This window comes from Rhagoletis zephyria, unplaced genomic scaffold (assembly GCF_001687245.7).
Source record: "Rhagoletis zephyria isolate East Lansing unplaced genomic scaffold, Rhagoletis_zephyria_1.1 Rzeph_scaffold_00030, whole genome shotgun sequence".
NCBI classification, from domain to species: Eukaryota; Metazoa; Arthropoda; class Insecta; order Diptera; family Tephritidae; genus Rhagoletis; species Rhagoletis zephyria.
The window spans coordinates 617,209-632,418 of record NW_016157114.1 but is presented as its reverse complement, the minus strand read 5'-3'; the positions used below and the strand labels follow the sequence as shown (position 1 = coordinate 632,418).

At 34.7% G+C, this 15,210-nt stretch overlaps 1 protein-coding gene across 2 annotated transcripts in view; it reads left to right on the top strand.

The window, feature by feature from the left end:
• Nucleotides 1-15,210, top strand: part of hyd (E3 ubiquitin-protein ligase hyd) — a 534,145-nt gene that overhangs the window by 31,550 nt on the left and 487,385 nt on the right. For both annotated transcript variants that reach the window (XM_017617625.1, XM_017617630.1), the window contains exons 2-3: nucleotides 7,825-11,193; nucleotides 11,258-11,405. In XM_017617625.1, coding sequence (XP_017473114.1) covers nucleotides 7,825-11,193; nucleotides 11,258-11,405 — 3,517 coding nt within the window. The remainder of the gene's footprint in view (nucleotides 1-7,824; nucleotides 11,194-11,257; nucleotides 11,406-15,210) is intronic.

Genomic DNA, 15,210 nt, shown 5'->3' with positions numbered 1-15,210 from the left:
CAGTGGTTAACGCTTCTGACTTTGAACATCGAATTCGCAGGTTCGATCCCTGCTGAAGTCTAGAAAAAAGAAGTCTGATGAGGAGATGTGGTGATTTCCGAAATAGTGCTATAACTTCTACCGCTTAGACTTTGTTGCTTTTTCAATTTTTCCTAATAAACAATCGTGGTAAAAAGCTCAATAAAAATATTAAAAGTAAATATTACATTTTTTTTTTAAATATTAGACAAATTTTTGTTTTTCACATAAGTAGGTGCAAAAATGCATTTGTGGACACCAAAATAATTTAAACATGAATTTACTCATATTGTAGTCTTAATTTTATACGAATGTTTTAAAGTGTAGTTTCTAATTCTAATAGTGATAGCCAATTTCTTGTCCTGGGTGATTATAATTTAGGCAACATTAAATGGTCGCAAGCATATAATGATACTACTCCTATTCAATAATGTAAACTATAGGAATGAATCGTATCTTGTTAATAGTTTTTTGAGTATTGATCTCAAACTGATAAATAACATTTTAAATAAACTTAACATAATTTTAGACCTTATATTTATAAGCAATAATATGAACTATTCTCTTAACGAATGATTCTCTTCTATTTCTTCTTCTAGCTTCTTCATGTTCCCCTTTTTCTTAAAATTGAGTACTATTTACGAGTTCTCTTCAGTTACCTGTGATAATCATAATCTCTCCTTTAATTATAAATTGTGTAATTTTGATATCATTAATAATTTATTTTCTAATATTGATTGGGACACGCTGTTTTTTGGTTTAGATGTCTCTAGTTGCTTTAATGTCTTTAAATCCAAAGTGGCTGAAATAGCTCTCACTAATATTCCTCCGAATACAACGAGACTATATAAAATACCATGGCATACCAAAAATTTAAAGAAATTAAAGAACCTCAGGAACAAATTCATTCGTAAATTCAAAAAAAGCAAACTATCAGTTCCCCTTTTGCAATTCAAAGAATAAACAAAAAAGTGTAATTGTTTAGAAAAGTTTTTACATTCTTAATTACGAAGCCAATATAAAGTCAAATCCAAAAGCATTTTGGAGTTTGATTAAATCTAAAAAGACTTGCTCTAGCATTCCATCTGCTATATTTTTTAATGATAAAAATGCAAATTCTTCTAACGAAGCGGCTTTCCTCTTCGCCGATTTTTTTAAATCGAATTTTATATCTCCGACTGATAGTGATTTTGAATTTAAGGGGAACGTGGAGTCGTCTGTTGACTTTGGCTCTATCTCTTTACCCTCGGATGAAATTGCCAAAGGTATCGTTAAACTTAAGATCTCTTCACAAACAGATTTTGATGGCCTTTCGGTGGTTCTGTTTAAAAAATGCGTTTCGCTTTCCTATCCTCCCAAGTTTATCTTTAATAAATCATTATCTACAGGCAATTTTATTGATGATTGGAAGGTGGCGTATGTTACACCCATTTTTAAAAGTGGAAACAAAAATGATGTGAGTAATTACAGAACTATCTCCAAGCTGTCGACTACCTCTAAGCTGTTTGAATGTATTGTCAAAGACAAGATGTTTTTTGCGGTTAAGAGCTTAATTTGTCCTAACCAGCATGGCTTCATCCCTGGTAGATCTACTGTTACAAACTTGGCTGTTTTCTCAGAAGACTGCCTATCAGCTTTCCAGAAAGGTTTTCAGGTCGATGTTCAGGTCGGACTTCTCCAAGGCCTTTGATAGAGTTTCGCATTCAGTACTAATAAAGAAGTTAGCGTGCCTGGGCTTTCATTCCATATTCCTCCTTTGGCTAAAGTCCTATCTCTCGAATCGAAGGTGTGTGGTTGTAGTTGACAATTCACAGTCGTATTCATTTATTGCGTCGTATTTTGGGTCCTCTGCTATTTGTCTTGTGTATCAATGACATACAAAGCTGTTTTTCATACGCTAGTTTTTTACTTTATGCTGACGACCTTAAAATCTATTCGATAGTAAGAAACTCATTCGATTCGCAAATGTTCCAAGCTGAGATAGAAAAAGTTCTCTCTTCTCTGTACTAAAAATCAGTTGTGTTTAAATTTAGCGAAATGCTACCACATTACTTTCGCTAAGTGTTTTGCTCCTATGCAGACCTCCTACTTTATCTCCAGTTGTCATCTGAGATTGGTTAATAAAACTTTGGACTTGGGAGTGATTTTCGATGTAAAATTTACTTTTACTAATCATATTAATTATATAATTTCGAAATCTTATGCTATGTTAGCATTTGTAATGTGCAACAGTACGGAATTTACAAGTCCTTATACTCGTAAATTGCTCTACACGTGTTTTGTTCGTTCAAAACTGAAATATGCTCCTTTTGTTTGGAGACCTTATCATGCTTGTCACATAAATCGAATTCGACGTGTCCAACAAGTTTTCATTGGCTTCGCACTACGTCCCCTTCGTTTTCATGACCCCATGCTCTCATACTACTCTAGGTGCTTGCTTATTTATTTAAAATCCCTACAATCTCGGAGATCTATTCCGTCTTTGTCCTTTGTTTTTGATATCATTAGAGGTGTTGTGGATTGTCCCTCCCTTCTGGAGAGCATCTATTTTAACATTCCTGCTAGAGTGCTTCGAAATTTTGAGTTTTTCAATATTGGCTTCATAAGAACTACTTATGCAGCGAATGCACCCATCACTAGCTCAATACCATATATCAATCTTTTGAGATTGATTTTACCTCCTCAAAGCACGATTTCATTACACTCCTTAATATTGCCTATAAGTAAGTAATAGTAATAGATCTGATTTGTAATTTGATTTCTCTTGTAACGTTGTTAGCATTGCATAGGATATCCATTATCATATTGCTCTAAAATCTTTTATCCTTAATGTTTTTCCATTACAGTTTGTGTATTTATTAAGATTATTTTTGTTACATCTCTGCATTAGTCTGTAAGACAATTTGTTTTTGTTGACTAATTTTTTACTTGAAATAAAGAAATAAAGTAATTTAGGAGGTATATTGGCCAAACTGACTTTAAGTTCGAATTCTGCGCGTCGAAATACATAACCATAGGTAGGTCCGATCAAATGCACATCACACTAATTTTTTTTTGTGTGCCGACGGTATATTCGACACAGATTTATCAAAGCATCAGTATCGTTTACTTACTGAAAGCCATTTTCTAATGTTAGCAGTAAAGTTGCCTTTACTAACAGGGCAGATAAATTGGTCCTCACTTTAAAGTGTTTTGGTTTTCTTATCTTACCGGTAAAAATAAATTTGTTATTCCGTAAAGTGAAACTTCACTACATTCGTCATATAATTTCAAAGGTTGACAATGCAACATAAGCAAATATAGAGCAAAAGCAACTGTTAGCAAAAACCAAAACATTGGTTGAAATATCTAATATATGTATCTGGCTCATGAACCAAAACCGAACCAAAATTTAAAGTTGGGTACTCATTTTTAGAGGTTGCATCGGGTGAGCAACAATTTATCAATTCGAGAAATTAATGCGCTGATGAGAAAACGAAAACTCGTATATCGAGACGATAAAGTGGCCGGTAATCTAAAGGTTAGATGAGGAAACGGCCCTAAAAGTTGTTAAGCTTGATCTGACTTTAGCAGTTTTCTTTTATTTTATACATATATTAGGTGGCTGATTCGGATCCGGCGTCAATACAGTATATACATAACGGACTTTCTATTTTTAATTGATCCCAAATAGTTAAAAAAGTTTTAGGTATGCAGGTATCTATAACCGTGCGCAAGTGCTTAAAAAATGTACCAAAAATTGGCGAAAGATTTTTCGATTTTTTAATTATATGGTTGGTAGGCGTGGTCGCCATTCGATCTTTCCCATTTTATGAGCAGAAGTTGTTAGTCATTCGGACATAATTTGTGCGAAATTTCATCCCGATATCTATCTTAGTTCTTAATATAATAATTAAATTACCCTAATAGAGCAGATTGGACCACTGTGCGCCGGTCGGAGATTTAGCGCTCGTGGTAGCTTATCGTCTTGCTGGATTTTTTGGTGTGGCGGAAGAGATTTTAGTTGTTGGGATTCTTGGTGGTTTTGTTGTTTTTCTGACATTTGTAGTGCTTGTTGTTGTTGTTGCTGTACCTTTTGTTGCCCTCTCCCTTTAGGAGGGTTGCGTTTTATAGGATTTTTTCAGGAGTTAGGTGTTTTGGGGTATTTTCTATTATCCTTTAGGTTCTTTACTTAATTTTGAACTTTGGCAACTCTGTAATGCTGATTATATTTAGGATTGCTACTTGGAAGTAACACCAATATATTATACTCGTTGTTGCTACTTAAATTTTTTGTCTATTTTCTCACTTCACTTCAATTGCATTTACCACCGGCGCGAGTTGGATTTATTGTTTATTAAGAGTTTAAGCAGAATTTGTACTCAAAATTCGAGAAGCACTCGTGATCACTAATGTGCGTTTGTGTTTTCGATTCTTTTTTTGTTGCCAAGTGATTTTTTTATCTAAATTAATAAAATTAAAGTAAAGTTTGTGGAAAACTAACAAATAAATAACATAATACGCAAAATCTATAGAGGACCTTGTTATTAAAAAAAAGAACTGGGTAAGAGTTATTCGTCGCTATCCTGTCCGTTTAATAGTCCAGATTCTCTGTAACTTGCGATTATTCGAAACTCGAATTATCTACCGCGCTCTGTAATTTCGCCAGTAGCAAAATCAAAAATTGTATTAAAGATAGTTTCGAACTTGTATGTTTTTCCGATTGTCAAAAAACTCGTTATTTTTCACAGTGAAAATACCGCTCAAGTTATTTGTAAGTGTAAGAAATGCGACAAGATGCAGAAAAAACTTTAACTTACTTTTCGAACACGTAGAAGAAGAAAGAAGGTACGGAAATCAAAGTATCGCGATACAGCAGTCGCCAAATGAATCGATTTAATGTGAAAACCGGCGATGCCGGGGCATACTATGTCATTGCTTTTTACATTCCCTTCCTTGATACATATATTGCTCATTTGAAAAGCAGGTTCCTAAACCATAAATCAGTTTTAGATAATTTTTTGTTTTTTGTTTTTGTTTGTTGTTTTGAGTTTTGTTTCCAAAATACGATTTTAACGAAATAACTGAATCATGGTTTTCGTTCTATGAAAAAGTAATCGACTGTTCGAAACAAAACTTTCTTGTGGAGGTAAAAATGTGGAAACAACGAATTTCAGACGAACGTTTTCGAAATGCTCTCGAAGCATTACAAGTAGTAAATACAACGTCTTTTGGGAATGTTTTTAGATCTTAGGTATGTACAGCGTGGCGACGAATAACTGTTACCCAGGTTTTTTTGAGAAATAAAAGGGTCCTTTAAAGATTTTGCGAAAAAAGTATTTTATTGATAATTTTCCACAGATTTTACTTTAGTTGCATTAATTAGTTTTTAAATTTTAATCCTTATTTACATTTGCCAGCAGTGTAAACTTTGAGAGAAAAGTTCATTTGGCACGCAAGCCTTTTTCAGGTGCATTTTTTCTTAGGCTTTGTATAAAAAAAGTACAAAAAAGAAAAAAACTGTATAAGGTTGGTCGAATGAATGACCGTCCTAGTCACCAGTTCCGAGTCTATTCAATTTTTGAGTATGAGGCCTTAGGTTGGACAGAAGGGGGAGTATAAGGGACTCAAAATGGAGAAAATTAGCCAACTAAAGTAAAATCTGTGGAAAATTATCAATAAAATACTTTTTTCGCAAAATCTTTAAAGGACCCTTTTATTTCTCAAAAAAACCTGGGTAACAGTTATTCGTCGCCACGCTGTACATATATTGGCACTTTTGCGCATTTCAATAGCTTTTCATGCTTGTAAAGGACTAAAACCTACTTCAGAAGCATCTATGAATATTCACAAAGATATTTTTCAGTTGACGAAGTTCTAAAAGAACTAAATGTGGAAAATGTGAAAAATCTTCGTTTTATTGATTTATAAGTCAAAAGAAAAATTGAAGCGTTTAAAATTATTAACATGTTTTATAAATAAATGTTAAATAAATAAATCTTGACGTTTCCAAGCCATTTCCCTGCAAACCATGTTTTCAGAGTATTCTGCATTGTAAAGAAATTTTAAAGAATTCGTTAAGATTTAATTCGATTTTTTGCCGAATTTTCTAAAATGAAAAAAATTACGCACACTTCCATTCTTTTACGAAATTTCGGAAGAAAATCTGTGAAAATAATGGTGCTATGTGAAAAATATCTTTCAGAATTTGTCCAGGTATTTTTCTTTATTTTTCGTACAGAAATTTCTTTACGAGTTCGTGTCAACCACTTCATATAATTTTCTTTGAAAATTCGTAAAAAAATCGTTACAGAAATGAGATACTCCTAACGATTTCCTTAAGATTTCGGGAACTTTGGTTTGCAGGGTTAATTTTTAAATTTACTCACAAACTCACACACACATTTTCATTTTCTATCTCTGCAACAACAATTTAAATTTTTTATTTTCGATTTTATATGATTTTAAAAGGCTGACAAACTTAAAAAAAAATCATGGCCGCCAAATTGAAAGAACGGTTCTACCTTGCTATGTTTTTATCATGGTGCAACTGAAAGTAAAAAAATATCTGATGTTGAGATAAATTTCGCAATTTGGGCTATCAGTCTTGAAAGTTAATTTTATGTACTCCTAATTACTAGAAATAATACTCAAATTCTTAAGTTAATTTACGTTTCATTTGGTATCGATTACCGTGCAATTAGCCATATGTTTTTTTTTCGTTCTGTGTTGGATAACCTTTGTTTTAGGTCATATTTTAAATTTTGCAAAAAATTTGACCTCAAAAAGTGCTAAGTAGCAAAACTATTAGTAACAAAGAAAAAAGGCTTATAAAACAAAATTTGTCGGTTTTTTAGTGTGAATATAACCGAATTTGTATTTTTTTAAATAATAGATATTTTCTCGGGCTATTATCTCCAAAAATACTTATTTTTAATAAATCAAAAACAATTTCAAGTTAACTTATGGTGGCCTTTTAAAATGACAATAGGCATATCTGTGAATAACCTTACTACTTCTTCCTCTTATTTGACACTACAACCTTTTGCCGGTTTAATGTCAAGAAGCAATATCAGCATTTTTGTTTTTCTTAGCAAGCAATAAGATTGATATTTTCGACAAACAAACAAATTTGTCGTCGATAAAGTTGAAAAACAACTCCACTGGAGACGAATACAGTGGCCTCGTTCAATTCTATATCGTCGTCAGCCCATTTATAGTTTAGAGACTTCATGCAACTTAACTAAATTCCCTTGGGATATCGTCCTTTTAAGGGAACACGACCTTTTCGAACGCCAATAATGGCTTCAATGTAATTTTTTCTACAGCATTATCATTTTCATAACTAACTAAAAGTCTAAGGAGGACAATCCTAAAGTATTAGAAATTGGAGTGTCCCACGTTTTTATATTGGCGATCTTTGCTGCGTGGTCAATCGCACGAAATCAGCTGTAAAGTAAACCTTTCTCTGCTATTGGGTTCTGCACCCATAACACGAGATTTACTTGTAGCGCCCATACGAGTATCAATATTTAGCGCACGCTTAGCTGCGACTTTTTAAATGGCATGCGCTTGATTTTTAAAAGGACAAAGAGCTTATCTGGGTTAAAATTGTTCAAATACCTAGCGTTTCAGATTTTATTAAGTTTTTTCTTTCTGTAAAGTAGCGGAAATGCGAGTTACGCCCTTTCCGTACTATACTAACGAAATACGATTTTTATAAATAACTCGACTCCAGCGCTATCTCTTTTTTTATTTGTATGTAGAGCATAGAAATAAATACAAATATAAAGGAACTTAAGATTTTCGATTTGATTCTACTTTCAGATGGAAAATGTGTATCACCCGAAAACTTCATCTCTTAATATAACGGAAAAAGTACAACAAATTTCCGCAAATTTTATTCGCTGTTCAGTAGTATCTGAGTCCGGGCGTGTAGCATCTTGGATGGACGATCATTTGGGATACTTGGGAGCTAAATTTGAACATTCTGCTATAATGTTTAATGAATTCGCTGTAGATCCCATAGCATCAATTCATGTCTGCTCCTTATATACTGCAGTAAGAACGGAAAACAACCATGTTTATTGGTGGGGTGTTTTACCTTTTGATCAACGCCGTTATCTTTGGGACAAATTCCGTACAAAGGCTAAAAAGCCATTTAAATCCGTAACCTCTGATATCAGTGTGGGAACACAAGTGGTAATGAAAAAATGTCCCATTTATCAAGCAGGTTCGATTGGATTTACATGTTCCAATGGTATACCAAAGATAGGTCAGTTGCAGAATTCAGTTTGGGATCTAAGTGATGTTTGCCGATTTAAAATAATCAATAATTTAACACAAACTTGTACAGAAAAATCACAATTAAGCGCGTGTTTAGTAAGCACTGAAAAAGAATGTATAAAAACTTCTTTATCATCTAATGCTGCTAATACGCAGCCATCGAGCAGTAAAACAATAAGTTCTACAAAGGAAACCACGGATCGCATTGATATGCCACCACCTCCTTCGCCAGCCTCTAGTACATGTAGTGACACCGGAAGCGTGACTTCACATAAACGCGTAAAGAGAATGACAGCCAAAGATGATATTGAAAATAAAAAAGATGAAGAACTTTGGCAACTAAGAGATGTTGTTTTTGTAGAAGACAAAGTGGGGCCTGTTGGAAAAGTCTTAAAAGTCGATGGAGATTTTGTAGCGGTTAGATTTCCAGTTTCTACAAATACTACCGCCGGTTCTGTTTGCGGCAGCGGCGGTGAAGGTAAAGACGATGATTGGCAACAGTGTCGTCTTTTGCGTCGTGAAGATGTTCAAATATACAAAACAAACATGACATCTCGCGGCCCGGATTGGTTGCAAAAGCTTCCGAGAAAAGTTAATATTAGTAATTGTCATGATCCAAATGGGTACCAATTATTAGCAATGGCAGTTGACGTTCGGGGCATTCATGTAATTAAAAAATCCGCTTGTAAACTTTTCTACAGTTTGTATAATCTATATAATAGTAAACAGGAGCAAAGTTGTCAATTCCCTACAGATAGCGTTTCGTTTTTAGGGGCCAGCCCTAATAACATAAGCATTATATGCAGTAATGATAGCAACGACAGCAACAGCAATATTATAGTTTGCGATGGGAATCGCACACTTTACCCAATCGCTAAAGATTGTTTAGGATCAATAAAGGACCCCCAATGGCTTGATTTACCACCTGTTAAAAATGTCTCAATGGGTATGATACCATTATCGGCTGCGGGAAATGTTAAGTCTAAACTATGTTTGGCTGCATTGCTTTTTCAATCTCAAAAGCTTATGCCTCATATTTTGAGGTGCGACGTTAAAAACGCATTCGCTCTACTTAGCCATTTGGAAAAAGAAGAACGAAATGAAATTGTTGCCATCGCTGAAGAGCGTTGTGATGGCGGACGCAATGTTTTCCACGCGTGCGTAGTCATGTGTGCACCCACATCAAACAAAGAACCTGAGGAAAAAAAATCTTTTTCTGCCCTTGGAAGATCAACACCTTTAGCTAATACTATTTTCTCCAATTGCACAAATCTTTCTACACACTTGGATGTAAACAGCAGTGCACCTACAGCTAGTGCTGGTGCATCAAGCTCAAATGTTGCGCGCGAAAGTCGATCTGTTAGTTTGCGTGAAATGATGAATCGTCTGATTAATACAGACCCTGAACCAAATGGTACAGGGCATAGTGTCGGATCTGTTGATGAGCAAATGTATATTCCGCAATGGCCAGTGGAGGGAAATAGTTCAAATCCTGTTGCAAATGATGTTACCAGTGGTGAAGCTGAAGATGAACTTTCAAAAAGTTTTTCAGCTCCTTCGCACATCAACGCATCCACAAGTGTATCATCACCAAATTATGTTTTTGAACCAATGCAGCGCCGAGAGCATGCACTGTTGATTTTACAACAAATGTGTTTATCTGCAACCTTTCGTCCTTATTTATATCAAATGCTGAGTTCCAAGGATTCCCAGGGGCGAACACCATTTATGATATCAGTATACACACGTGCCTATGAAGCTGGTATAATACTCCTCAATACAATTTTAAACTTATCAGAAAAAGACTCTTTGCTTAAAAATTCAATGATATTCCCATCAGGCTCACCTCCTGATCAGTCTCCTTTGTATGTTATGTGCTACAATGATACATGCTCTTTTACATGGACCGGAGCTGATCATATTAATCAGAACATATATGAGTGTAAAACTTGTGGCCTAACAGGGTCGTTGTGTTGTTGTACAGAATGTGCACGTGTTTGTCACAAAGGTCATGATTGCAAATTAAAGCGAACCTCACCTACTGCTTATTGTGACTGCTGGGAGAAGTGCAAATGTAAAGCCCTTATTGCTGGAAACCAAAATAAACGTTTTGCTCTGTTATGCAAATTGGCATCGTGTACTGATCTTGTAACAAGGTTCAATTCAAAGGGAGAATCCATTTTGTTATTTCTAATACAAACAGTTGGTCGTCAGACAGTAGAACAAAGGCAATATCGGGCAAATTCACGAGTAAGAAACGTGGGAAGCAGTGGAACTAATAGCAATTCTCGCAAATCTTCTTCCATTGATATTGAAGCGGATATGCCAGAACATGATCTTGAGCCACCAAAGTTTGCGCGAAAAGCCCTTGAACGATTATTAATTGACTGGCCTGCGGTCCGGGCTATGATTATGACTGGTGCTGAAAAATTTGAAAGTTCATCCCATCCACACCCGAATGCCACAATAGATGCTTCAAATACTGAAGGTTATAATATGTATCTTCAAAGTCAACAAGGCTCTACACTTTTGGACAAATTTACACACAATTTATTTGTGAAATGTGGAGGAGACCATCTGGAAACTCTCTTAATGACACTAGTTCGCGAAATGCATGATGGTATTACTCCAGGTCGCAGAGAAGATGCAGAATTAGTAACCCGAAGATTTGTGCGATCCGTGGTACGTGTTTTTGTAATTTTTACCTTAGAGAAGATGCCTAATCCTGAGCGTAGAAAATCAAACTTGAGTTCGCACAAACATATTCAAAGTTGCGTAAAAGTTTTCCAGTCTCTGTATAAAATTTCCATTGAAGAACTGTGTGAGGTGTCGGAGTCTCTAATTTCTCCTGTCCGTCTTGGTATTGTTCGCCCAACCGCACCGTTTACGATGTCCTCTACAAGTCTTGACGTAAGCGTTTTTCAAATAGCATCCCTCTTTTAGACGGGAATTTAAATTTTACGTTTTTTTTTAGAGTTCTGATGATTTATTTAGCGTAGAACCACTTGCTCCATCGACAACAACGGAAACGTTAACTGACCCAGTATCAAACCATGATGGTAACCTAAATCCTACCTCTGGATATAACATCCAATCGAACTTTTCAATTGATAATATTGAGGGTAAGTCGTAAAATAAATCACAAGCTTTCATCTTTACTTGTAATGTCAGGCTTATATTAGGTATTCAAATGTCAAAAAATATATATAAAAATGTCATGTGTGTAAAAACCCAGAGCGAGTGTTTTAGAACTTCGAAATATTTATAAACATCAAGTGATTGAAATTAGTAAGAATATTTGATTTGGTGACAATGTTATTACCTGTGGAATGGAGTGGCCTGGTAGCTGCTTGATTCCACTTAGATCTTCCAAAACAGAGTGAAGAAAAAATTTGTGGATTTTTACATTGGCCCGCCGGACAGTAACTGTTAGTAAGGGGACAGTGTACTTTCGTTAATGGCGTTTTTGTTTCTACAAAAAAGTTGCCTTTTCATTGCCCGGTTCCTATTGTTTGTGCTAAGAGAGCAATGAGAAGGTAACATTTTTGGGTAGAAACGAAAACACCATTAACGAAACTTCACTGTCCGGCGAGATACATTCCGCGTTCACTTTCACTGAAAAATCGTCAATTTACCCAAAAGAAATCATCATTTCAGCAAAAAAAGCGACAAATTCTTATTTATTATACTTTTTTATAACACAACTAGCAGACCCGGCGAACTTCGTCCCGCCCAAAATTATTATTTTTTATTGAAACATAAACGCACTAAAAACCCACCCCTGCTCCGTTTCCCTCCTTCCGTGGAACAACCGCAAGGTATTACTTCGCGGAGGGGGAGCGGCCTATTGCCTTTCTATGAAGATCTGCGGAGTTGTTCCGCTTGGCGCAATTTTCTTAGGATAGTGCTTGCCATATGACAAACAACGGACCAATTTTCTCTTGACTCAAGCATGATATCGACAAGGTTGTCAACCTTAAGTGGCCTCCCCACCTTTATGCTCAAGTCGTCCCTTTGGGTTGCGAACTGCGGACAGACGAAAAAACAATGTTCAGCGTCTTCGATTACCTGCCCTGTACAGAAAGTGCAGTACGGAACGTCTTCGTGCGTAAATCTGTGCAACTATGCTTTAAAGTAGGGATGCCCAAATCAGCACATATGTGTCGCGGGCGACTGCGCGTGCAAAGCTTTGCACAGCGGTGCTGGGCAAGCGCGGAAGCAAAAAATTATCGGAAGGGGAAAACGAAGTCAACAGAATAGTGAGATTGTATGTGATTTTTTATTAACAATTTTCATTATTTATCGAAGTATTGATTTTTATGAAAAAAGCGCCGCAGGCGAAAATTTTTAATAAATAATCGCGCGATTTTTTATTAAAAATTTTCATTATTTATCGAAGTATTGATTTGTATGGAAAAAGCGCCGCAGGCGAAAATTTTTAATATTTATCATTATTTATCAAATTATCGATGTACGTTTTCTACATTTGTGTACTTTGAACTATAATAACACCAGTAAATATTATTTCCCCCCGAAAAAAAATTTTACCGTTATGATCAGGAGTAAGACCCCTATCGATCATATTACTATTTTTAATAAGAGCAATGTACGTATTGTACACTTATACCCCTAATTATACGCACTTATTTGTGGTGTATTTTTTTTAACGTATGGTAGCATACATTTTATGTTACTGTCAGCCATTGCTATTTCTGCTTGTTTGTGAAATGTGCAAACATTTGTGAAGACATTTATAAACGCGTTTTACTTAATTAATTAATTAATAATTGTATATTAAGGTATTACAAACGCATGCGAACCTTTTAAGGATAATATATTTGTGTAAATAAAAGTGATAGGTGTGGAGTTATAATAAAATTTGGTGATAGCAGGCGGGATACTTTAACAACAAATAACTTAAGTACTATTAGCAACAACATTGTGAAAGTGGTAAATATAGTTAAAGGAGACCTCCATTAGTATCCCCAACGAGTTTCATAAAAAAATTCACTATACTTTGCACGGAATAGCAATTGGTTCCGTAATGGAAATCTCAGCCTTCATCTCTAAAGCAAATATTAAATATCATTTATTATATACTTTAGATTTAAATAATCATTTTTAGTGGTGGGCGAGATGTTTAAATGATCGAGATAGTACATTCAATTCGCGCAGATTTTTGAGAACTTTTTTCGTTGTTGCACTTTTTTCCATACTGAAATTTATGTACATCATTTATCATTGTCTAACAAAAACTATAAAATAAAGCTTAATTTAAAATATTGGAATAAAAAAGAACAACGCTACACGCGCATTCATCCATATAACATAAAATGCGAGCGTTCGTTATATGGAAGAAAGTGCGCAACACCGCAAACAGAAAAATTCAAAAAATCAATGGTATTTTCTAGACACTTCAAGCTTGCACCTTATTATACTAGAATGAATGGGCCACGAAATTGTTAACCCAAAACATGTCTACAAATTCTGAACAAAAACTGTGAAAATTTGATGAAACTTTGTTGATTTTTTTCATTCTTTCAAGTTTCGATTTATTTGCAAGGTTTTTGTTTGATAATGAGATACAATTTTATAAAAAAAATAACTAAAATTATTTAAAAAAATAAAATAAATACCGGGTGACCGTGTAATTTTGTCAAAGATGAAGACAATGATGATAAAACATTAATACGCTATATAGGTCAGTTCATATTAATGAACATAAAATGAGATTACTATCGATAAAATGGAAATCCTCCAGGGAAATTTATAATTTCAACGCATGTAATTTACATACATTTTTTTACTTTCAACCCCCGAATTGCTCGACTACTTCTATTTCTGCAGGATCGCCATTAGCTAAATTGCATTTCCAAAGATTTTTTCAAAATAAATAGCGATGAGGGATATTTACCCGCCGGTGATAAGAAATCGCAATCACCATAACGCACATCACTAATATTACTGTTCACAATCACGTTTACACTCAAAATTACAATTCATAATTTCGTTTTGTAGCAAATATGAAATATAGGTATATCCATTTACTTAAATGTAAACGGATTAAGAATCAAAGTGCTAGAAGGATTTGAGCGTTTGGTACAAAAAGTATTGTTGTTGAAATTGTACTTAAAATCGGCAAATTGTACTTTTGTACATTTTAAAATTAATTGTACTGAAAAAAGTACAATTGTACTTAAAATATCAACACTGTTTCACTGGCGCTGTACTTGCTGCAGCGATGCCAGATTTATGCGTACCCAATTTTTTACCGATAATAACTCATGCGAGGGATTTGGGTATTGGGCATTTTACAAGCCTATTAGGAAGTATACATATCTGTGTTCGTATGGAATAGTAGCTTATTTCGGAAGACTGGCTTTAGTATAGTGAACCATTCGCAGCATACGATTGCGAAAGACTCACTGGCGCCGAGTCGTTGAAGAATTCTTGGAAAATAAACGTAAAAGATGGTAATGTTAATGGCGACGCTAGCAAGTCAATATTCGTATCAAGTTTCATAAAAAAATTCCTTGTGGTTTAAAGAATACAGGAAATGGTACATTTTACTAAAGCCAGCCTCCCGACATAAGCTACTACTTCATACGAACACAAATATATTCGTCAACAAATAATGTTGATTATTTTAATTAAGTCCTTAGATAAGTTCGTGAATCTTATCAGTGTTCTATGTAAGAACCAAAAATCAATACCCTCGCCAATTAAAACTTTTGCTTTAAAAGAAAAATATACATAGCGCATTTACTCAATACTTGGTCTGGCATCACTGTTTGAGCATTGATGTGCTCAGCTCACTGTTGCCAAGGTCGTGCATTTTGCACTAAATTTAGTGAAACCTAAAAGCCAAAATAATTAGAATTCAATGCTTGGTGCGGTATTTAGTGATGCTTTTTAATTTAAGCACGC